Here is a 16,137-nt window from a genome sequence, read left to right as displayed (position 1 = left end):
TCCTCTAACATTTTGTTGTTACCGAACTTTTGTTCTTATTGTATTTGCTTCTCTTTCATGTTGTAGGCATGGCAATACTTTTTTGAGAATTGAGATGGTCCAACTTATGTATCTAGACATAATTTGATAAAGAGAGAGAGAGAGAGAGTGAGTATATTTAACATTTAGTTACTTCTAATATGAAGTTGGTTGGAGTTGTAGATATCTTTTCCCTCTTAGGTAATGTTTGGTTTGGGGATAAAATGTGGTTAGTCTTTTCAAGGAGAAAAGTTCTATGAAACAAGCTGTTTGGTTATTGAAGAACAAAAATACTTGTTGCCATGGAATTTTCCTGATGATGTTCACCAATCTTCTTGATATGGCATTGTCGTATTGATAGGTTAGCGGATATATTAATTGTTTGATACCAAGCAATTTGGTCTTTTAATGGACAAATATGATTTTATGGTTGCATGTTTTGTTTTACAGGTTAATTTGAAATTTCTGATTTTTCGAAAATCGAATTGATCTAGGGGTAGTTTTTCAAGGATCAATTTCTTTTTCTAAATTTGTTTTTAAAATTTTTTATTAGAAAAAGCAATTGTGTTTGGATAAAAAATATAATAAATACTTTTTTAATAGACTTCACTAAAATATTTTTTCAATTTTTTTTAAATATGTTGTTTGCTTAGAATAAAAGTTTTTTATAAACAAAATTATATTCTTTTTGAAACCTTTAATTTTATTTATAAATAATTCATGAACACAAAAATCTAATATCATATATTTCTTTATATTTATATATGTTATTTTACACTTTTTAAGAATAAAATAATTAATTATTAAAATAATCAAACTTATGATAGCAGAATAAATAAATTATTTAATGATTGATTTTGGTGTTTTTATAGTATGGTTGAATTTTTTTTAATTAATCCCTTTTAAATATTCCTATAACATAATTAGATTTATGCTTATGTAATTTTATTAAAATACCAATAGTTGATCTAATGTAATGAAATTAAAAGTTAAATTGTATCACTGCATATAATATTCCTAACAACATCAATCTAAATAAAATCAAAGTTAAATTTATAGTTTTAAGCAATTTATTAAGCAATTTATTTTTCTTTCAAACTTGAACCAAACCTAAGATTGAACACCAATGCTTATACGAAAAAACGTAATTGGCTATATTTATTAGGATGAATATTAAAATTATCATTTAAAAAAATATATAAAAGATAAAAAAATTTTATTTATTAAAAAATTAAAATTTTATTATTACTAATTTTATCATGTGTCTTTAGCTAATCTTTAAAAAAAATAAATAGTTTGGCACATTTCTAAAGGTCAATAACTAATTTATACTTTAGAAAATATTGGCCTACACTTTGATAAGTGTTAATTTTTTTTAGTTATTAAAAAAATTTTGATGTAATACTCAGTTATTAAATTTTATAATATTTTTTAAAATTTTGGAAGTAGAATAATATGCCTTAATTTTATGGTGTCTTTTAAAATTTTAATGGCATAAAGCTAAGAATATATTATTCTGTCTCCAAAATTTTAAAAATACCATAAAATTCAATATCTGAATGTTATACCAAAATTTTTCGAATATTTAAAAAAATAAACGTCCAGAAAGCCCTAACATGAAAAAGCTTCTACAAACTACAAAGTAGCACTGACCAAAAAATAAAAAAAGTGTCACAGAAGACGATTCGGGTCGGGTCACGCGGGAACTAAACAACCCAGCCAACACCAAAAGTCAAGTCTTCTGAAAAACAAAAACAAAACCATTCTACACTTTCAGTGTCACTCCTTCTCTGTTGTGACTTGTGACTTCACATTCCTCTTTCAGTTTCAAATTTCAACCAAGGTACCACTTTCTTGCCGAGTTTGTCTTTTCATTCTCCTCATCGATTTCTGCTCAACAAGAAAACACCGTTCCCTTTTCCTTAATACAGTATTTGTTGTTTGCTTCAATTTCTTTTAACGGATTCTTGTTTTTCTCGTTGATATTATTCGTTTTGTGGCATTTTCACAGCAAGAGGCATTGTGTTTGGGAAATTTGGAATTTAGGGTTACTTGTTCGCGCGGGAACTAAAACACTGATATTGATTGTTGTAATCGCATCTTTTGGCACAACACAACTCTTTTTCTTTTTGGTTCTTTTTTCGTGGGGTCTGATTAGAGCTGAAGAGGAAGATGGTTGAACGAAAGCAATTCAAGACAAGGTTATGTGTTCCTTATCAGAGAGGACGCTGCACGCGTCATAATTGCAACTTTGCGCATGGTAATGCTGAGTTGCGAAGGTTCTCTGCCACTTATAATGGTAAAACTTTTCATCTTTGAATTGCTTGTTTATTTTTATTTTTGTGTGGGACACTTTGATAGTATTACTTGAATTTATTCGGGTGAAATTGCCTTTCACATGTTAATAACTGATTGGGTTAGGTTAGGTTCCTTTTGTTTGTCGAGAATAATGTTTTGGTATAAGTTTCTTGAAGAAGTAAATGTGTAGCTGATTGATTTCAGTTCGTCTTGTTTCTCAGTATTTGTCAAATAATGTATGCTGTAGCTCCTTGGACGAAGGATGAAGCTTCTTTATACTGTGACTCTGCTTGTTTTTTATTTGAGTAGAAATTTATCAGACTAGGAAAGTCATGTATGAACAGAAAGGAGCTGCAGCACGAGGGTTTTTATGCTCAATGCAGTTAGCTGTTAGGTAGTTTAAAGTATTTTAGATATGGGCATATTATTTGAATTTATGCACATACAAATAAAGTGAACCTGAGCAGTTTGAGGATCTGTGTGCTGGACTGATTCTTATTGAAATTCAATAAAGAAACAATGGATAAGAGGACCATGATCGCATTGGTTAATCATTAAATGTTGTTTTGTTGCCATTTATCTTGCCTATGCCATAAAAAAAATTGAGAATATTATTTTTTGAAATGGTCAAATCCATCATTCTTCTTGGTTACTGTATTCTTGATTGTATATTGGCGCAGCCTATAGTTGCTAGTGTATCATCACAACCACTGCTTTTCTTAATTTGTTATCGTTCCAACTTCTTTCTCTTTTTTATTTTCAAATACGTGGTGCGTTTTCAACTAGTTAATTTGCACCTTCACATGAAAGTGGTAATACCAACTTACCCAAATGTCTATAGTCATGCACTTTGCGGAGGCGGTATATCTTCGATCAATCTTTTTCCATACAGCTTCTTTTCACTCTAATGTGGCTATTGGTGCCACTGTTGCTCTCACAGTATTTCCAGTCAAATATTTAATCATAGCCCTATTTGCTGCCTTGTTTTTTGACACACTATTCTTCAATTTGTTTAGCTGGATTCCATATTCTTAAAGGAGTGAGGATCTCAATACATATCTGACATACTGGACCTGATGTACTTTGATTCTCTGTCAGCAGAGCCAGAAGCTTAGATATGCAATAACAAGTAGCATATGAGAATAATGTCAAATTAGTTTGTCAAGGATAGGACATCATCACATTACCTTGTTGAAACTGTTGCATTTCCAGCAGTATGGGCATTTCATTTTAGATGAGTGGTTCTTCAGGATGGATGCTTCTGGTTGAAACTATTCTTGGCATAGCATTTTCTTGTCAACCATTTTTATGCGTCATTACATGAATATGTGGAACTACTGTGTTTCGTGAAGGATCATGATTATGCTCATGTGGATATGTCTGCTTGCATTATATCTTGATCAGAAGCAAGTTCAGCAAATTTCCCAATTATTTTATGCCCAAATTCTACTGCCAGAATGCATGGAGCTTATGTTGTTCATTTTGACTGATATTTCTGTATTTACTGTGGCTACTTGGGCAATGGCAAAGTGGAGCCATTAACAGAAATGATGTCCGGAGAAATCAAGTCTGATAGAATGTGGATTGTTTTTTTGGTTTACTAAGCATCTTGGATATATCTCTGCATTTGAGATTGAAATCATTAAATTCATATGTTACTGCTTATCAAGATGAGGATCTGAACTGTTCTTTAACCCATTGTTACCTTGATTACACTCCAAAACTAAAACTACATACATGGGTTTACCATATCTGTCATAGTATGAGGGGTGCTAGTTTCTGTTCCGTTTTTGCTCTCACCAGGGAAGCTCTATTACTATTCATTATTATGTTTCTCAGTTTCTCTTATTATTCCAGTTAATGGTAAGTGTGGTCTTGTTATTGTTTTTTGTATTTTTATTTTGTTTGCATCCATTGCTTTTGATTTTGGTCTGTAGCAATGGAATTTCTTGTCTTATTGCAGGTAGGAAAGACTTAGCCAATGACTTGAGGGATACACTAGACAGAAGGTATTTATCACCTCGAAGACACTCACCAACTCGAGATGGTAGAGGACACCAGGCCATTCATGGTCAGATGCATCTTCATATCTTTGTTTACTTTCATTGTTTTCTTTATTAATTCTTAATGTAGTTCTGTTCTGGTGTTACTGCAGCTTTAGTAACACTCAATAAATGGTTTTTATTTCCATTTATAAATTTTACCTTTTTCTTACATTGCAAGATTGATCTTTCTAAAATCTCGAAACTAGATCTTAAGCAAGGTATTGTTTGAGGCATGGTTGTCAATTTCAGATGGCTGTTATTTGAAAAACTACAGGTAGTGTCATGTCGTCCTTATGACATATATAAATGTTAAAAAAAAAAGTCATGGGCAATAAAACTCATTCATTATCAATAATGAAGTATCATCAACCCTTCCATAGTCTAAAACTAAAAAACCCTCGATGGTTAAAACATAAACCAGAAAGCGATGGGAGCAGCAGCCACAATAACCTATAGAGTAGAGGTTAAAAGGAAGAAAAAGTATAGGACATTGAGAGATGGAGATGGAAAATATTTAAATAAAACAGACAGAGGGCAAGAGAATCAAAGAGGGAAATAGAAGAAAAAAGGAAGAACCTGATGGTGGTTTGGTGTTGTTCTTACTTCTTGTTTGTCAGATGTGAGCGCTGCTTGATGTAGTGCTGCCAGAAGGAAGAGAGAGCCAAATGAGAGTGAGGAGAAAGGATCCAGTTCACAAAAAAAAAGAAACCCTAAGGTATTCCTTTAGAACAATTAAAAAGAAAAGAGGAAATGGAAATTATTTAAATGCTCTCTCATTATGTCAATATTGGTAAGAAATATGGGGCAAAATAGGATCTCCAACACCAAACCAAATAAAGTCCACTACGCTTTTACAGCCGCAACTGCAAAAAACGATATTCTGTCATTGAAATAGCAGTTACCCTCTGCTCTGCTGTTATCACGCACTATTGCAGCGCAACTAATATCTATGATTTGAGGCACATTTTTTGTTTGTGGGTGTGTTTATTTTGTTTCTTAATACCTATGGTTTGAGACAACTTTTTTATAGGTGCATTTGCTTCAATCTTTTAATGTGTGTAGTTTGAGGCACATCATTTATACGAGTGCATTTGTTCTTATACATGCAAATGCACGTGTTGTTTACTTAATGATTTTCTCCTTTTCCTGTTTCCTAATCTTCCTTGAATTGAAAATTGCAGAACACAGTCCGTCAAGATCCATGGAGAAAAAAAGGTAATTTAACATGAATCACTATTGATAGTATGACTTACTGCCTTCCTGCTTTTAGCAACTTAGCATTGTTGTCTACTATTTGTTCGTTGTTGAAATGTGAATGTGTATTAAATTAAAATATGCCATATTTGAGAGAAACAGGAAATTATTATTCTCTTTGAAAAGAAAAGATTTGCAATTTGACATTGATTTGGGAGAGGCAACCATTGAAGGGAGTGGAGATTGCCAAACTATTGGGCGATAATCAATGCATCATTGTGATTCATAAGAGATGAAAAAATTTAGAAGCAGCATGCATGCTAAGTAGACTTAAAATTGGCAATGTGAACTGTCCATGTTCTCTCAGTTGCTCAGAAAGTGTTGTTTAATAATTAGAGTTACAGGCTTAACCATGTTCAGCATATGATACATGAGGGAACTTCAAATATTAAACTTAATGACTGGAATATGCCTCTCTCAGGGCCAATCTTCAATTTGTTCATTCATTATTTCATTTTATTTCGGATTCTGATCAATCTATTTGTCTAAATATCTGTTATTGCCATCGCAGTGACAGAAGACATTGGAGAAAACAGGGCATTACTGGCCAAAGTGATATTTCTGCAAGCTTGAAAGTCTCAGATAGAATTCAAGATCCGGTTAAAGAAGGAAAATTCGTTTCTTCTTGTTCTAGAAATACACTTGAGGAGCAGGTTTTTAATTTTTCTTTCAGAAATTCATTTTCAAAATCATCTTATGCGTTCTGTGAAAACTTGTTTACATTATTAATTCTTGGAACTGTGTGCAGTTAAAGAAAGTACAGTTGGATATCAGGACTTTTGAGGACCGAAAATTCCAACTATCGGTTAGATTCATATCTCTTAGTTGCATTTTACTTTCAATTCTCAGGCTTCTCTATATGTTTTGTCTTTGTTATCTAAACACTTGGTAGGTTGGCTATCTCAACTATCATGCATACTTCTAATTGTTTTGTAAGTTTGTGCTATTTGAAATTATTTCTCAGAAGTGGTTTTATTGAAGTTTCTTCCTAGATTGGTTGGGGCTAATGATGCTTATAGTCTTTTGGGGGCAGTGGCTAGGTCTTTAGCTCTTATGATGTGGACTTGTGCATTTTAGAATTCTGCTATGGCAAGGTGTCTCTGCTTCTGACGCTGAGGTGTTTGTTTCATGAGAATATTTATGGAATTCACCTTCAAATTCATTTCCTTAATATAAAAATAGGAAAAGAAAATCCATCGTCTTTTCAGTTGATGGATACTAAATTACTAATGGTCCTATTGGAGTTGGGAGAAAATTCGATTCAATACCTTTTTGACTTTCAATGTATGAATATAAAAAGGTTTACCTGGATGAGAGTGCTCAAGAAGTGGATAGCCTTAATTCTAGAATTCAGGAACTTGAAGCTCAGTTAGTTAAAGAGAATGAGGAGTGTAAAAGGTACTGCATCTTTCCTAGATGTACATGTTTTTTAATTAATAACCCCTTTGCATTAATCATTTATTGCCAACAATGTTCCTTTTCCTGGCATTTTTCCTTTGTTCAATGGAAAATTCAGAATCAATTCAGGAATAAGGAAGTTTATCAGAGTGTACAATCATAATTCGCAGCTACAAGAAGAACTGAAGAGGTAAGTTACATAATATCGTTTCTGTTTGTTTTCATAGTTTGATGTCTCTCTATGCTTTTTTCTTGAATTGATTATTTATTTATGTTTTTCTATTTTAATTGGGGGACGATTTTTGTGTTCAACATGGTTGTTTAATGTAGATCACAAGTCCGACTTCAAAAGCTTGGTGATCAGCTTGTCTCGGATATTGCTAGAATTGGTGCTGAGGAAGAAGATCTAAGCATTGATATTGTAAGCAATGGTGAGAATAATAGTCATCCTCCAATCCCCAAACATAATGCCGAGAAGAATGATGCATCTCCCTATGGAAAAAAGCTGCATGTGCATGCTGAGCAGGATGTATTGGAAGAGTTAAAACAAGGTAGTAGTTTTGGAAAATACAGTGTAGAAACAGTTCTGTTTACATTGAAAAAAATGGTAACAATTGTTGTGAGCTGTGACTTCTTTGTTGCTTTTGTTCTGGTAATTACTCACAGTTATTGCACTTGCCTCTCTATTTTGTATACTGAGCTGAATTCTTGTTACGTGCATACAGATAGATCAAAAGTTGGGAATTCGGTTGAAACAAGAAGAAACAGGAAGCGATCTCGTTGGAATTTGCCTGCTCAATTGAATGACAAGGATAATGTAGGCCTTGAAACTCCAAACGATGGAACTGAAGATGCTAGGCCTTTAGATATTGAAAGCAAGCAGAAGAGAGGAAAGCTGAATTCTTCTTCTGACAACCTTTCTTCAGAGAAGGTACAAATTCAATTAGTTATTGGTGGCTATGCCACTATCTATGTGGGCACTCTATGCTTTTGTGGTGTTATAATTCTTCCTGGGTTGTCTGTGAACCTCATGTTATCATTTTTCAAATTAATTCACATATTAAGCTGCTGTATTGTCTATACCCTGCATGGTGTAATTAATATTTTGCAAAGTGGACTTTTGTCATTCAAGCTGACCTTTGTCTATTCTTCTCTATCAATGTGAAGTTGAAGGAATTTAGGAATGAAATGCCGTCAACAAGCATGGCAGCTCATGTGTTTGACGAGGAAGTTGAGATTGTATTTGATGATAGAATTGACCTCAACGAAACTGCACATACAGAAAATGACAATGAAGTGGCATTAGAGGTGAAGGGCGTACCCCTTATGCTTCCCCCAGCGTTGATTCCCCATACCAATTATTCGCAGGTTAGTTATTCCTCAGATATTTCTTTTTCAATCTTATCAGATTAATTTAATTACTTTTGATCTTTTGTTCTATAGATACTGCATTCTTGTTTTGACAAAATGTGGTTTCATTATGCTAATGTAATTGCTGTCTACGCACATCAACTATGAACTTATATAAATTATACCCGAGTTTAGAAAATTCAATTGTCTCCAATAAACTTAACACTTGCAAACAAAACCCCTTTTATCAAGCAAATAATTACAGGATTACTGTAAAGGTTTTGTGACCTGCGTATGTATCAGTCAAACATGTTTTAACATTCAATATATAAAAATCATTTCTGCCATCATTGCAAAATGCAAATGAAAACAGGTCTTTAATGCATGAAATTTCGGGCAGCCTTTTATTATGCCTTATACACTCAAATTATGAAGTTTATGCGTTATCCAATTTTCATGTATTCAAATTTTCCAAATTCTGCATCACAAAAGTTTAGGGTGTATAGTGCAATTTACACTCTTCTATGACCATAAATATATTGTTAAGTGCATTGAAAATCAGACATTTGTTGTTAAAGACTTAAAGACCATTTCAATCTCGTGCAGTACGAGGGGGACGACGAGAATGTGGACGTGGATGGTCTTGATGAAGGGGGAAATGTGGATATTGTCTGATTAACATTATGGAGTAGCAATTTCTAACCTCTGGTGATGTAAAAGTAGATTTTGAAAGCGACCAAATATCTTGAATAGAGCATTTTGGAATACGTTAGGATGTAAAACGGTGGAAGAAACACATGACGTTAGTACTTTGTCTTCATGGGGTTGTAAAGTTTTATAACGGTGGATGTGCTTTCCTATGATGATGTGCTTGAAGCGTAGATGAATGTCTATATACTGTAGCACTTATTAGTGATGTGATTTATACAGAACACTTGTATAATAGTCTTCATGACTCGGATTTTCGGTGGTTCAGCTTCAATTATTGGAATGGGTTTATATTATTAACCATAACATGCAATTTTCTACATTTTCTGGCTTTTACGGTTTATGTAGTTAAATAGATGTTATTTAAATTCACACGGCTTTCATATGTGTGAAAATTCTTACTACTGTAGTAAAAGGTGGAATCTAGACAAGAAATATGATATTCATAACAAATTTTATGTAGATTGGGAAAATTAAATGAGAAGATTCGCTCCCTCTGCATATAAAAGATGTTGGGAAAATGATGCTCTACCAGCTACCTGGAGAGTTTAATATCATTGATTTTTTAGTTTACACCTGAATTTTACTATTTCGAATTTGATTTAATGATGTATTAGATCTTTAGTTTTTATTTTGTCAATTTTTTTCGTTTTGAAAGAATTTAATCCTGACAAGATTTTTTTTTATTGTTCCACACTAATTCAAGGTTTTTTTTTCTTATTTTTTTATTTATGGTCATGCAGTTGAAGTTGATGACATTAAAAAATATTATGTTAGATGTACATTAAAATTATTTATCAAAAAAATATATATTAAAAATTAGTTAAATTATACGGTAGTTGATTTTAACGTGTAAATAGTATTTTTATTAACAAATCGGTATTTTTTGTCTTATGATGGCTACATGCAAATTTGCACAAATTTGCACCGAAAAAATTGCGCGTTTGCTATTAAGAAAAGAAAATTAGTACTAGCTGGTAATATATATATTCTGTTTGATTTATACCTCAAGAGGAGTGAACATTTGAGGTAGAAGTATATTTTGTCTTGCTAGACGTTGATGGAGAACGTCAGAAATTAATTTAAAAATAGAGTAAAAAGTGGTGGCAAATGGATAAATTTGTCCTGTCTAACCTGTCAAAAGCTCGTTATTTAGCGGACTGGTCTGTCTCATTCCGTCTAATAAAATAATCCTAAATTTCTTTTTTATCTCATTTAATGGAGGGCTAAATTTGTTAATTCTTTTTTTTTAATTAATTTTTTATTAATAAATCATTAAATATTAAATAATATATATAATTTTACAACTATTTCAATAAATTTATAATTTTTAAAGACATAAAAAACTATCATTTCTAAATTCAAAAATGTTAAAGTCTTTATAATTCTGAATATGTAATAAACAATTAAACATAATCATCAAATAAGTTTTTGAAACAAAAAATAAAACCAAAATTGTAAAAAATAAAATATTAAAACAAACATTGTCCAAAACATAATAAAACATTTTTAAGTCTCTAATCAACCAAATATAGAACATAATCCAAATTATAATATCTTTAATTACAAAAAAAAAACCTATGGGCCCGCCCTGTCCATCGAAACCCACCAAAAGTCGCGGATTAGGCGGTGCGGGTTAGGCGGATTTTTTAATGATGGCGGTTTTAAATTTCAAGCCCGACCCACCTTTTTGGGCGAGTTACACGGGTCGAGCGGTGAGTTTTGCCTTGTTTGTCACCCCTAGGTGTAATATAGGTATATTAGTGCATGGTGTGTTATGTAGAGATGTAGACCTATAACTTGACTGTGCTGTAAAACGCAAGTCGTGTTTGCCAGAAAAAAAAAAGTAAAATGATTGCTGCAAAAAGGAGACCACATTTCAAAACGTGTCTTCTGGATGCAGACACACCTACAACTTTGATCTTTTTTATCTTGGAAGACGCCAAACGCAACTTGCGTTTTGCAAGTGGTAGAGTATAGTACAAAGTGCATTTTGCAGGAAATATGCTTGCATGTTCGACACATGTACTGAGAGAGGTTTTTATATACTTCGCCCAACCATTTGCGTTTTGTGTGAAGAAAGAGAAAGAAGTGTTCCTGTGTTTTGAGTGAAAGAAAAGTGATCTTCAAGAGAAGGAAGAAGGAAGAAGCTTGTGTGAGGAGTAAAATCAGTGAAAAGAAAGGTTCATAATTTTACATTAGTTCAAGAACATATTATTGAATATCGGAAGAATCTTCAATCGATATGTATATTTTTTATTTTAATTATAAATAATTTGATTTATTTGTGTTGTTATTAGAGTTATTGGTAAATTTTTGCTATATAATGTTTGTGTTAGTTATGATTATTATTATTGTTGTTGTGGTATTACCCGGTGATTATTGTTATGTTATTATTTATTATTACAATATGTTTTTATTATTAACACTGTAAAAAATACCGTTAAAATTGATGGCCAAATTGACAGTAATACTGTCAATAATATTAAAAATTAACGGCAAAATCGACACTGAAAGTGATCGCTTTTAAATGTGTCGATTTTTTTAAAATTTATTAAAATAAACGGCTTGCGGGCTCTCAATAATATTTCAATAAAATCGACACTTAGTATGTCGATAATATTAGTTTCAAATTTTTACATATTTAATAAAAGCGACACCTTGATTGTCGATAATATTATTAAAAAATGATGAAAATGGTGACCGTCAATTTTTGGCGTCAAAAAATATATTGTTTTTTGTATTGTAGTATATTATTATTATTATTATTATTATTATTATTATTATTATTAGAGCTACTGTTATTATCATATTGTTATATTGTTGTTGTTGTAGCAGTAGTATAGGTGATTATTGTTATTTTATTATTTACTATTACGGTTTATTATTATTATTATTATTATTATTATTATTATTATTATTATTATTATTATTATTATGGTTTAGAACTACTGTTATTATTATATTGTTATATTATAATTATTATTATTGTTTATATTCTGGCTCATTACCTAGTCAGACCCAAGATGAATAAAGTTTAATATACATACATTATACAAATCGACACTTACCTGATATCATAGAGGTTGGTTATAACGACATAAGCGTAGTTCTACTTATCTAAATAAGTAACCAACTCCTACTATCTCTCATATTCATCTAGAAAAGAGATCTTAAAAACCTTCCTACTCAAAAGGTGGTTATTGACTCTATATTTACACTTATAAATATCCTGACACCCTCAGGTATTTTTCGAACCCAATCTACTAAAAGACTTGCTAAACCCTTGCTAACTTAAGCATCGGAGTCCCTTGCAGGTACCACTCCCACCTCTACTCATAAACAACTCAGATGGATTCATCCTCGTTGGAGAAGACATCGGACAAATCACCCAAAGGCATTTGGACCTCACATTCAAGCCTAAAGCAACCCAGTTTCAGGTAACCCTCGGAACATTTGCGCCATTGTCAGGGATCTAAAAATCAAGACCGCATGATGGCGGACGACATATCAGAAGATGGACACACAACTTCTGATTCGGAAGCCCGAGAAGAAGATCAACACAACGACGAGTGGGCATTAGTCATACTTCCTTGAGCTGATAGAGGGAAAGGTATAGCCAGAGATGCACAACCATCAAATCCAGAAGGAGACAGGATAAGCTCAGAAGTACACCGACCTGAAGGATTCGGGCCAAGGGATTTCACGGAGATCGTGGGACTTGTCTACGAACATCAAGGTCAGCTAAAACAACTCAAGCAAGAGCTAGAGCAACGGCAAGAATCTGAAAGAGCCCTGAGAAGGGAAGTTCGACGACGAAGGGAGCTAGAAGAAAAACTCTTAAAACTGGAGTCCGACTTTAAGGGCAGGAGAGCCTGCGCTGATCGAGAAGAAACGCCTCTAACAGGTGAAAATCCATTCATAGAAGACATCATACGAGCTAACGTTCCTACAAACTTTAAGAGCCTAGACATGGATAATTATGATGGAACCACCAATCTGAGGCATCATCTGAGCAATTTCAATAGTCGCATGTACTTGGCAGACGCATCGGACGCAACTCGCTGTAAAAAGTCTTCCCGACTACGTTAACCAAGGCGGTTGTGAAATGGTTTGATAGTTTAAAACCTAGATCGGTCACGTGCTTCAACGATTTGGCAAGGAGCTTCCTTACCCGATTTTTCATCCAAAAGGATAGGGTCAAACACGCGCCAAGCCTTTTCAAAGTAAAGTAAGAAGTCTAGGAATATCTACGGGTTTATATGGAAAGATTCAATATAGCATGTTTGGAGATTCAGAACCTACCTATCGAAGCAATCATCATGGGACTAGTCAACGGCCTCAGAGAGGCACCCTTCTCCCGATCCATATCAAAGAAGCACCTGACCTTTTTGTACGAGGTGCAAAAGCGAGCCGAAACGTACATTAATATGAAAGAAACTGCTCGGTTGAGAGAGCCTGCCCCAAGACAACATAACCCATATCCAGCCTGAGACAAAGAGAAAGAACCAAAGAAAAAAGAAGAATACAGCTCGGATAAAATTCGAATGTATCACAACTACACTCCGTTACGAGTATCCCTTGTTGACGTCTACAGAGGAATCTATCACATGGAGAAGATTCCAGCTCCCAGACTTATCAAAAATAAAAAGGTGGAAGTCAGTTAAGATACTGCGAATACCACAAAATTTATGGGCATTCAACTAATGGTTGCTATAACTTAAAAAATGTGATTGAGAAATTGGCTAGGAAAGTTCGGTTGGACAAGTATTTAGCAGACACGTCAGATGATCAGGGAAAGAATAAAAGAGATGAATAAAATAGGGTTCGCCGAGATTGACCACCACAAACTCCTGAAAGGCACATCTATATGATTGCTGGAGGATTTGCAGGAGCAAGAGTAACAAAATTCTCTTGCAAGAGGCATTTAAAAGAAGTCTACCAGGTCGGTGAGGAAGTTGAGGTGCCTGACCTTCCCACGATCAACTTCACAAAAGAGGATGCCCAAGGGGTAGCGCCTGGACATGAAGACCATGTTGTGGTCACAATGATACTTGCCAATATAAACCTCCATAGAACTTTGGTAGATCAAGAGAGCTCGGCAGACATCTTGTTCAAACCAGCTTTTGATAAGTTGGGCTTGGAGAAAAAAGATTTGAGAGCATACCCAGATAACCTCTTTGATCTAGGAGACACTCCGATCCGACTCCTGGAGTTTATTTCTCTTCACACCACCATTGGAAAGGGCTCAAGATAAAAAACCTTGAGCATATGCTACATAATAGTTGACGTAGCATCGGCTTATGACACCTTGATAGGTCGAACAACACTAAACCGACTTATTGCAGTAGTCTCCACCCTTCACCTTTGCATGAATTTTTCCACTCCTGAGAGAATACCACTGTGAGGAGAGACCATATACTGGCAAGAAGGTTTTACAATGAAATATTGAACCTACGAGGGCGCATTAAAGGGAAATAGGTCAACACCATAAAGCTCAAAGGTGTCCAAATTTGGGAGGAACTGAGACCCCAACCTGAAGGAAAGATAGAGAAGGTTCATATTGGGGACTAAATCGGAAAAACAACCAATGTAGGGGCTAACCTAGAAGAACAATGATGAGCGGATAATTTATACGCTTTTTGGCATTGTTTTTAGGTAGTTTTTAGTAAGTTCAAGCTACTTTTAGGGATGTTTTCATTAGTTTTTATGTTAAATTCACATTTCTGGACTTTACTATGAGTTTGTGTGTTTTTCTGTGATTTCAGGTAAATTCTGACTGAAATTGAGGGATTTGAGCAAAACTCTGAAAAAGGCTGACAAAAGGACTGCTGATGCTGTTGGAATCTGACCTCCCTGCACTCGAAATGGATTTTCCGGAGCTACAGAACTCCAATTGGCGCGCTCTCAACGGCGTTGGAAAGTAGACATCCAGGGATTTCCAGCAATATATAATAGTCCATACTTTATTCGGAAATTGACGACGTAACTTGGCGTTGAACGCCAAGTTCATGCTGCTGTCTGGAGTTAAACGCCAGAAAAACGTCATGATCCGGAGTTGAACGCCCAAAACACGTCATAACTCGGAGTTCAACTCCAAGAGAAGTCTCAGCTCGTGGATTGATCAAGCTCAGCCCAAACATACACCAAGTGGACCCCAGAAGTGGATTTATGCATCAATTACTTACTCATGTAAACCCTAGGAGCTAGTTTATTATAAATAGAACATTTAACTAATGTATTTGATATCTTTTGATCACTTTAGATCTTAGGATCAGATCTCTGGACGCCTAGTCCTTAGACCTTGGGGGCTGGCCTCTCGGCCATGCCTGAACCTTTCACTTATGTATTTTCAACGGTGGAGTTTCTACATACCATAGATTAAGGGTGTGGAGCTCTGCTATACCTCAAGTTTCAATGCCAATAAGATGATATCCTATTCAATTCTATTTATTCCTATTCCAAGATATACGTTGCACTTCAACTTGATGAATGTGATGATCCGTGACACTCATCATCATTCTCACCTATGAACGCGCGTGATTGACAACCACTTCCGTTCTACCTTAGGCCGGGCGCATATCTCTTAGATTCCCCAACAGAATCTTCGTGGTATAAGTTAGATTGATGGCGGCATTCATGAGGATCCGGAAAGTCTAAACCTTGTCTATGGTATTCCGAGTAGGATTCTGGGATTGAATGACTGTGACGAGCTTCAAACTCCTGAAGGCTGGGCGTGATGACAAGCGCAAAAGAATCAATGGATTCTATTCCAACCTGATTGAGAACCGACAGATGATTAGCCATGCGAGTGACAGCCGCAGAGGACCATTTTCACTGAGAGGATGTGATGTAGCCATTGACAACGGTGATGCCCTACAAACAGCTTGCCATGGAAAGGAGTAAGAAGGATTGGATGAAAGCAATAGGAAAGCAGAGATTCAAGAGGAGCACAGCATCTTCATACGCTTATCTGAAATTCCCACTATTGAATTACATGAGTATTCCTATCCCTTTTCAATTATTTTATTATTATTAATTTTCGAAACCCATAACTATTTAATCT

The 16,137-nt window shown here is 34.3% G+C and overlaps 1 protein-coding gene across 2 annotated transcripts; it reads left to right on the top strand.

Annotated features, from left to right (window-relative positions):
- The first annotated feature begins 1,749 nt into the window (after window positions 1–1,749).
- Window positions 1,750–9,377, top strand: LOC130969310 (zinc finger CCCH domain-containing protein 13). 2 transcript variants are annotated; one of them, XM_057894975.1, is made up of 13 exons: window positions 1,750–1,861; window positions 2,030–2,317; window positions 4,120–4,179; window positions 4,280–4,387; window positions 5,543–5,576; window positions 6,127–6,268; window positions 6,364–6,420; window positions 6,916–7,013; window positions 7,132–7,203; window positions 7,344–7,564; window positions 7,739–7,944; window positions 8,181–8,381; window positions 8,970–9,377. In XM_057894975.1, exons 2-13 carry the CDS (start codon window positions 2,191–2,193, stop codon window positions 9,036–9,038), a joined length of 1,395 nt encoding a protein of 464 aa, XP_057750958.1. In that variant the 5' UTR covers window positions 1,750–1,861; window positions 2,030–2,190; the 3' UTR covers window positions 9,039–9,377. The 2 variants fall into 2 exon arrangements, with proteins under 2 accessions (XP_057750958.1, XP_057750959.1); XM_057894976.1 differs by lacking the exon at window positions 4,120–4,179.
- The last annotated feature ends 6,760 nt before the right edge of the window (window positions 9,378–16,137 follow it).

Source organism: Arachis stenosperma, chromosome 3 (assembly GCF_014773155.1).
Source record: "Arachis stenosperma cultivar V10309 chromosome 3, arast.V10309.gnm1.PFL2, whole genome shotgun sequence".
NCBI classification, from domain to species: Eukaryota; Viridiplantae; Streptophyta; class Magnoliopsida; order Fabales; family Fabaceae; genus Arachis; species Arachis stenosperma.
This window is presented reverse-complemented; position numbering and strand designations above follow the sequence as displayed.

What these genes read in the sequence shown, in the direction of transcription:
- LOC130969310 (XM_057894975.1), top strand. Translation starts at nt 2,191, where the DNA reads ATGGTTGAACGAAAGCAATTCAAGACAAGGTTATGTGTTCCTTATCAG. An exon ending in ACCGAAAATTCCAACTATCG is followed by an intron (nt 6,421 to 6,915) that starts GTTAGATTCATA and finishes GAATATAAAAAG; the next exon opens with GTTTACCTGGATGAGAGTGC. An exon ending in GAGAATGAGGAGTGTAAAAG is followed by an intron (nt 7,014 to 7,131) that starts GTACTGCATCTT and finishes TGGAAAATTCAG; the next exon opens with AATCAATTCAGGAATAAGGA.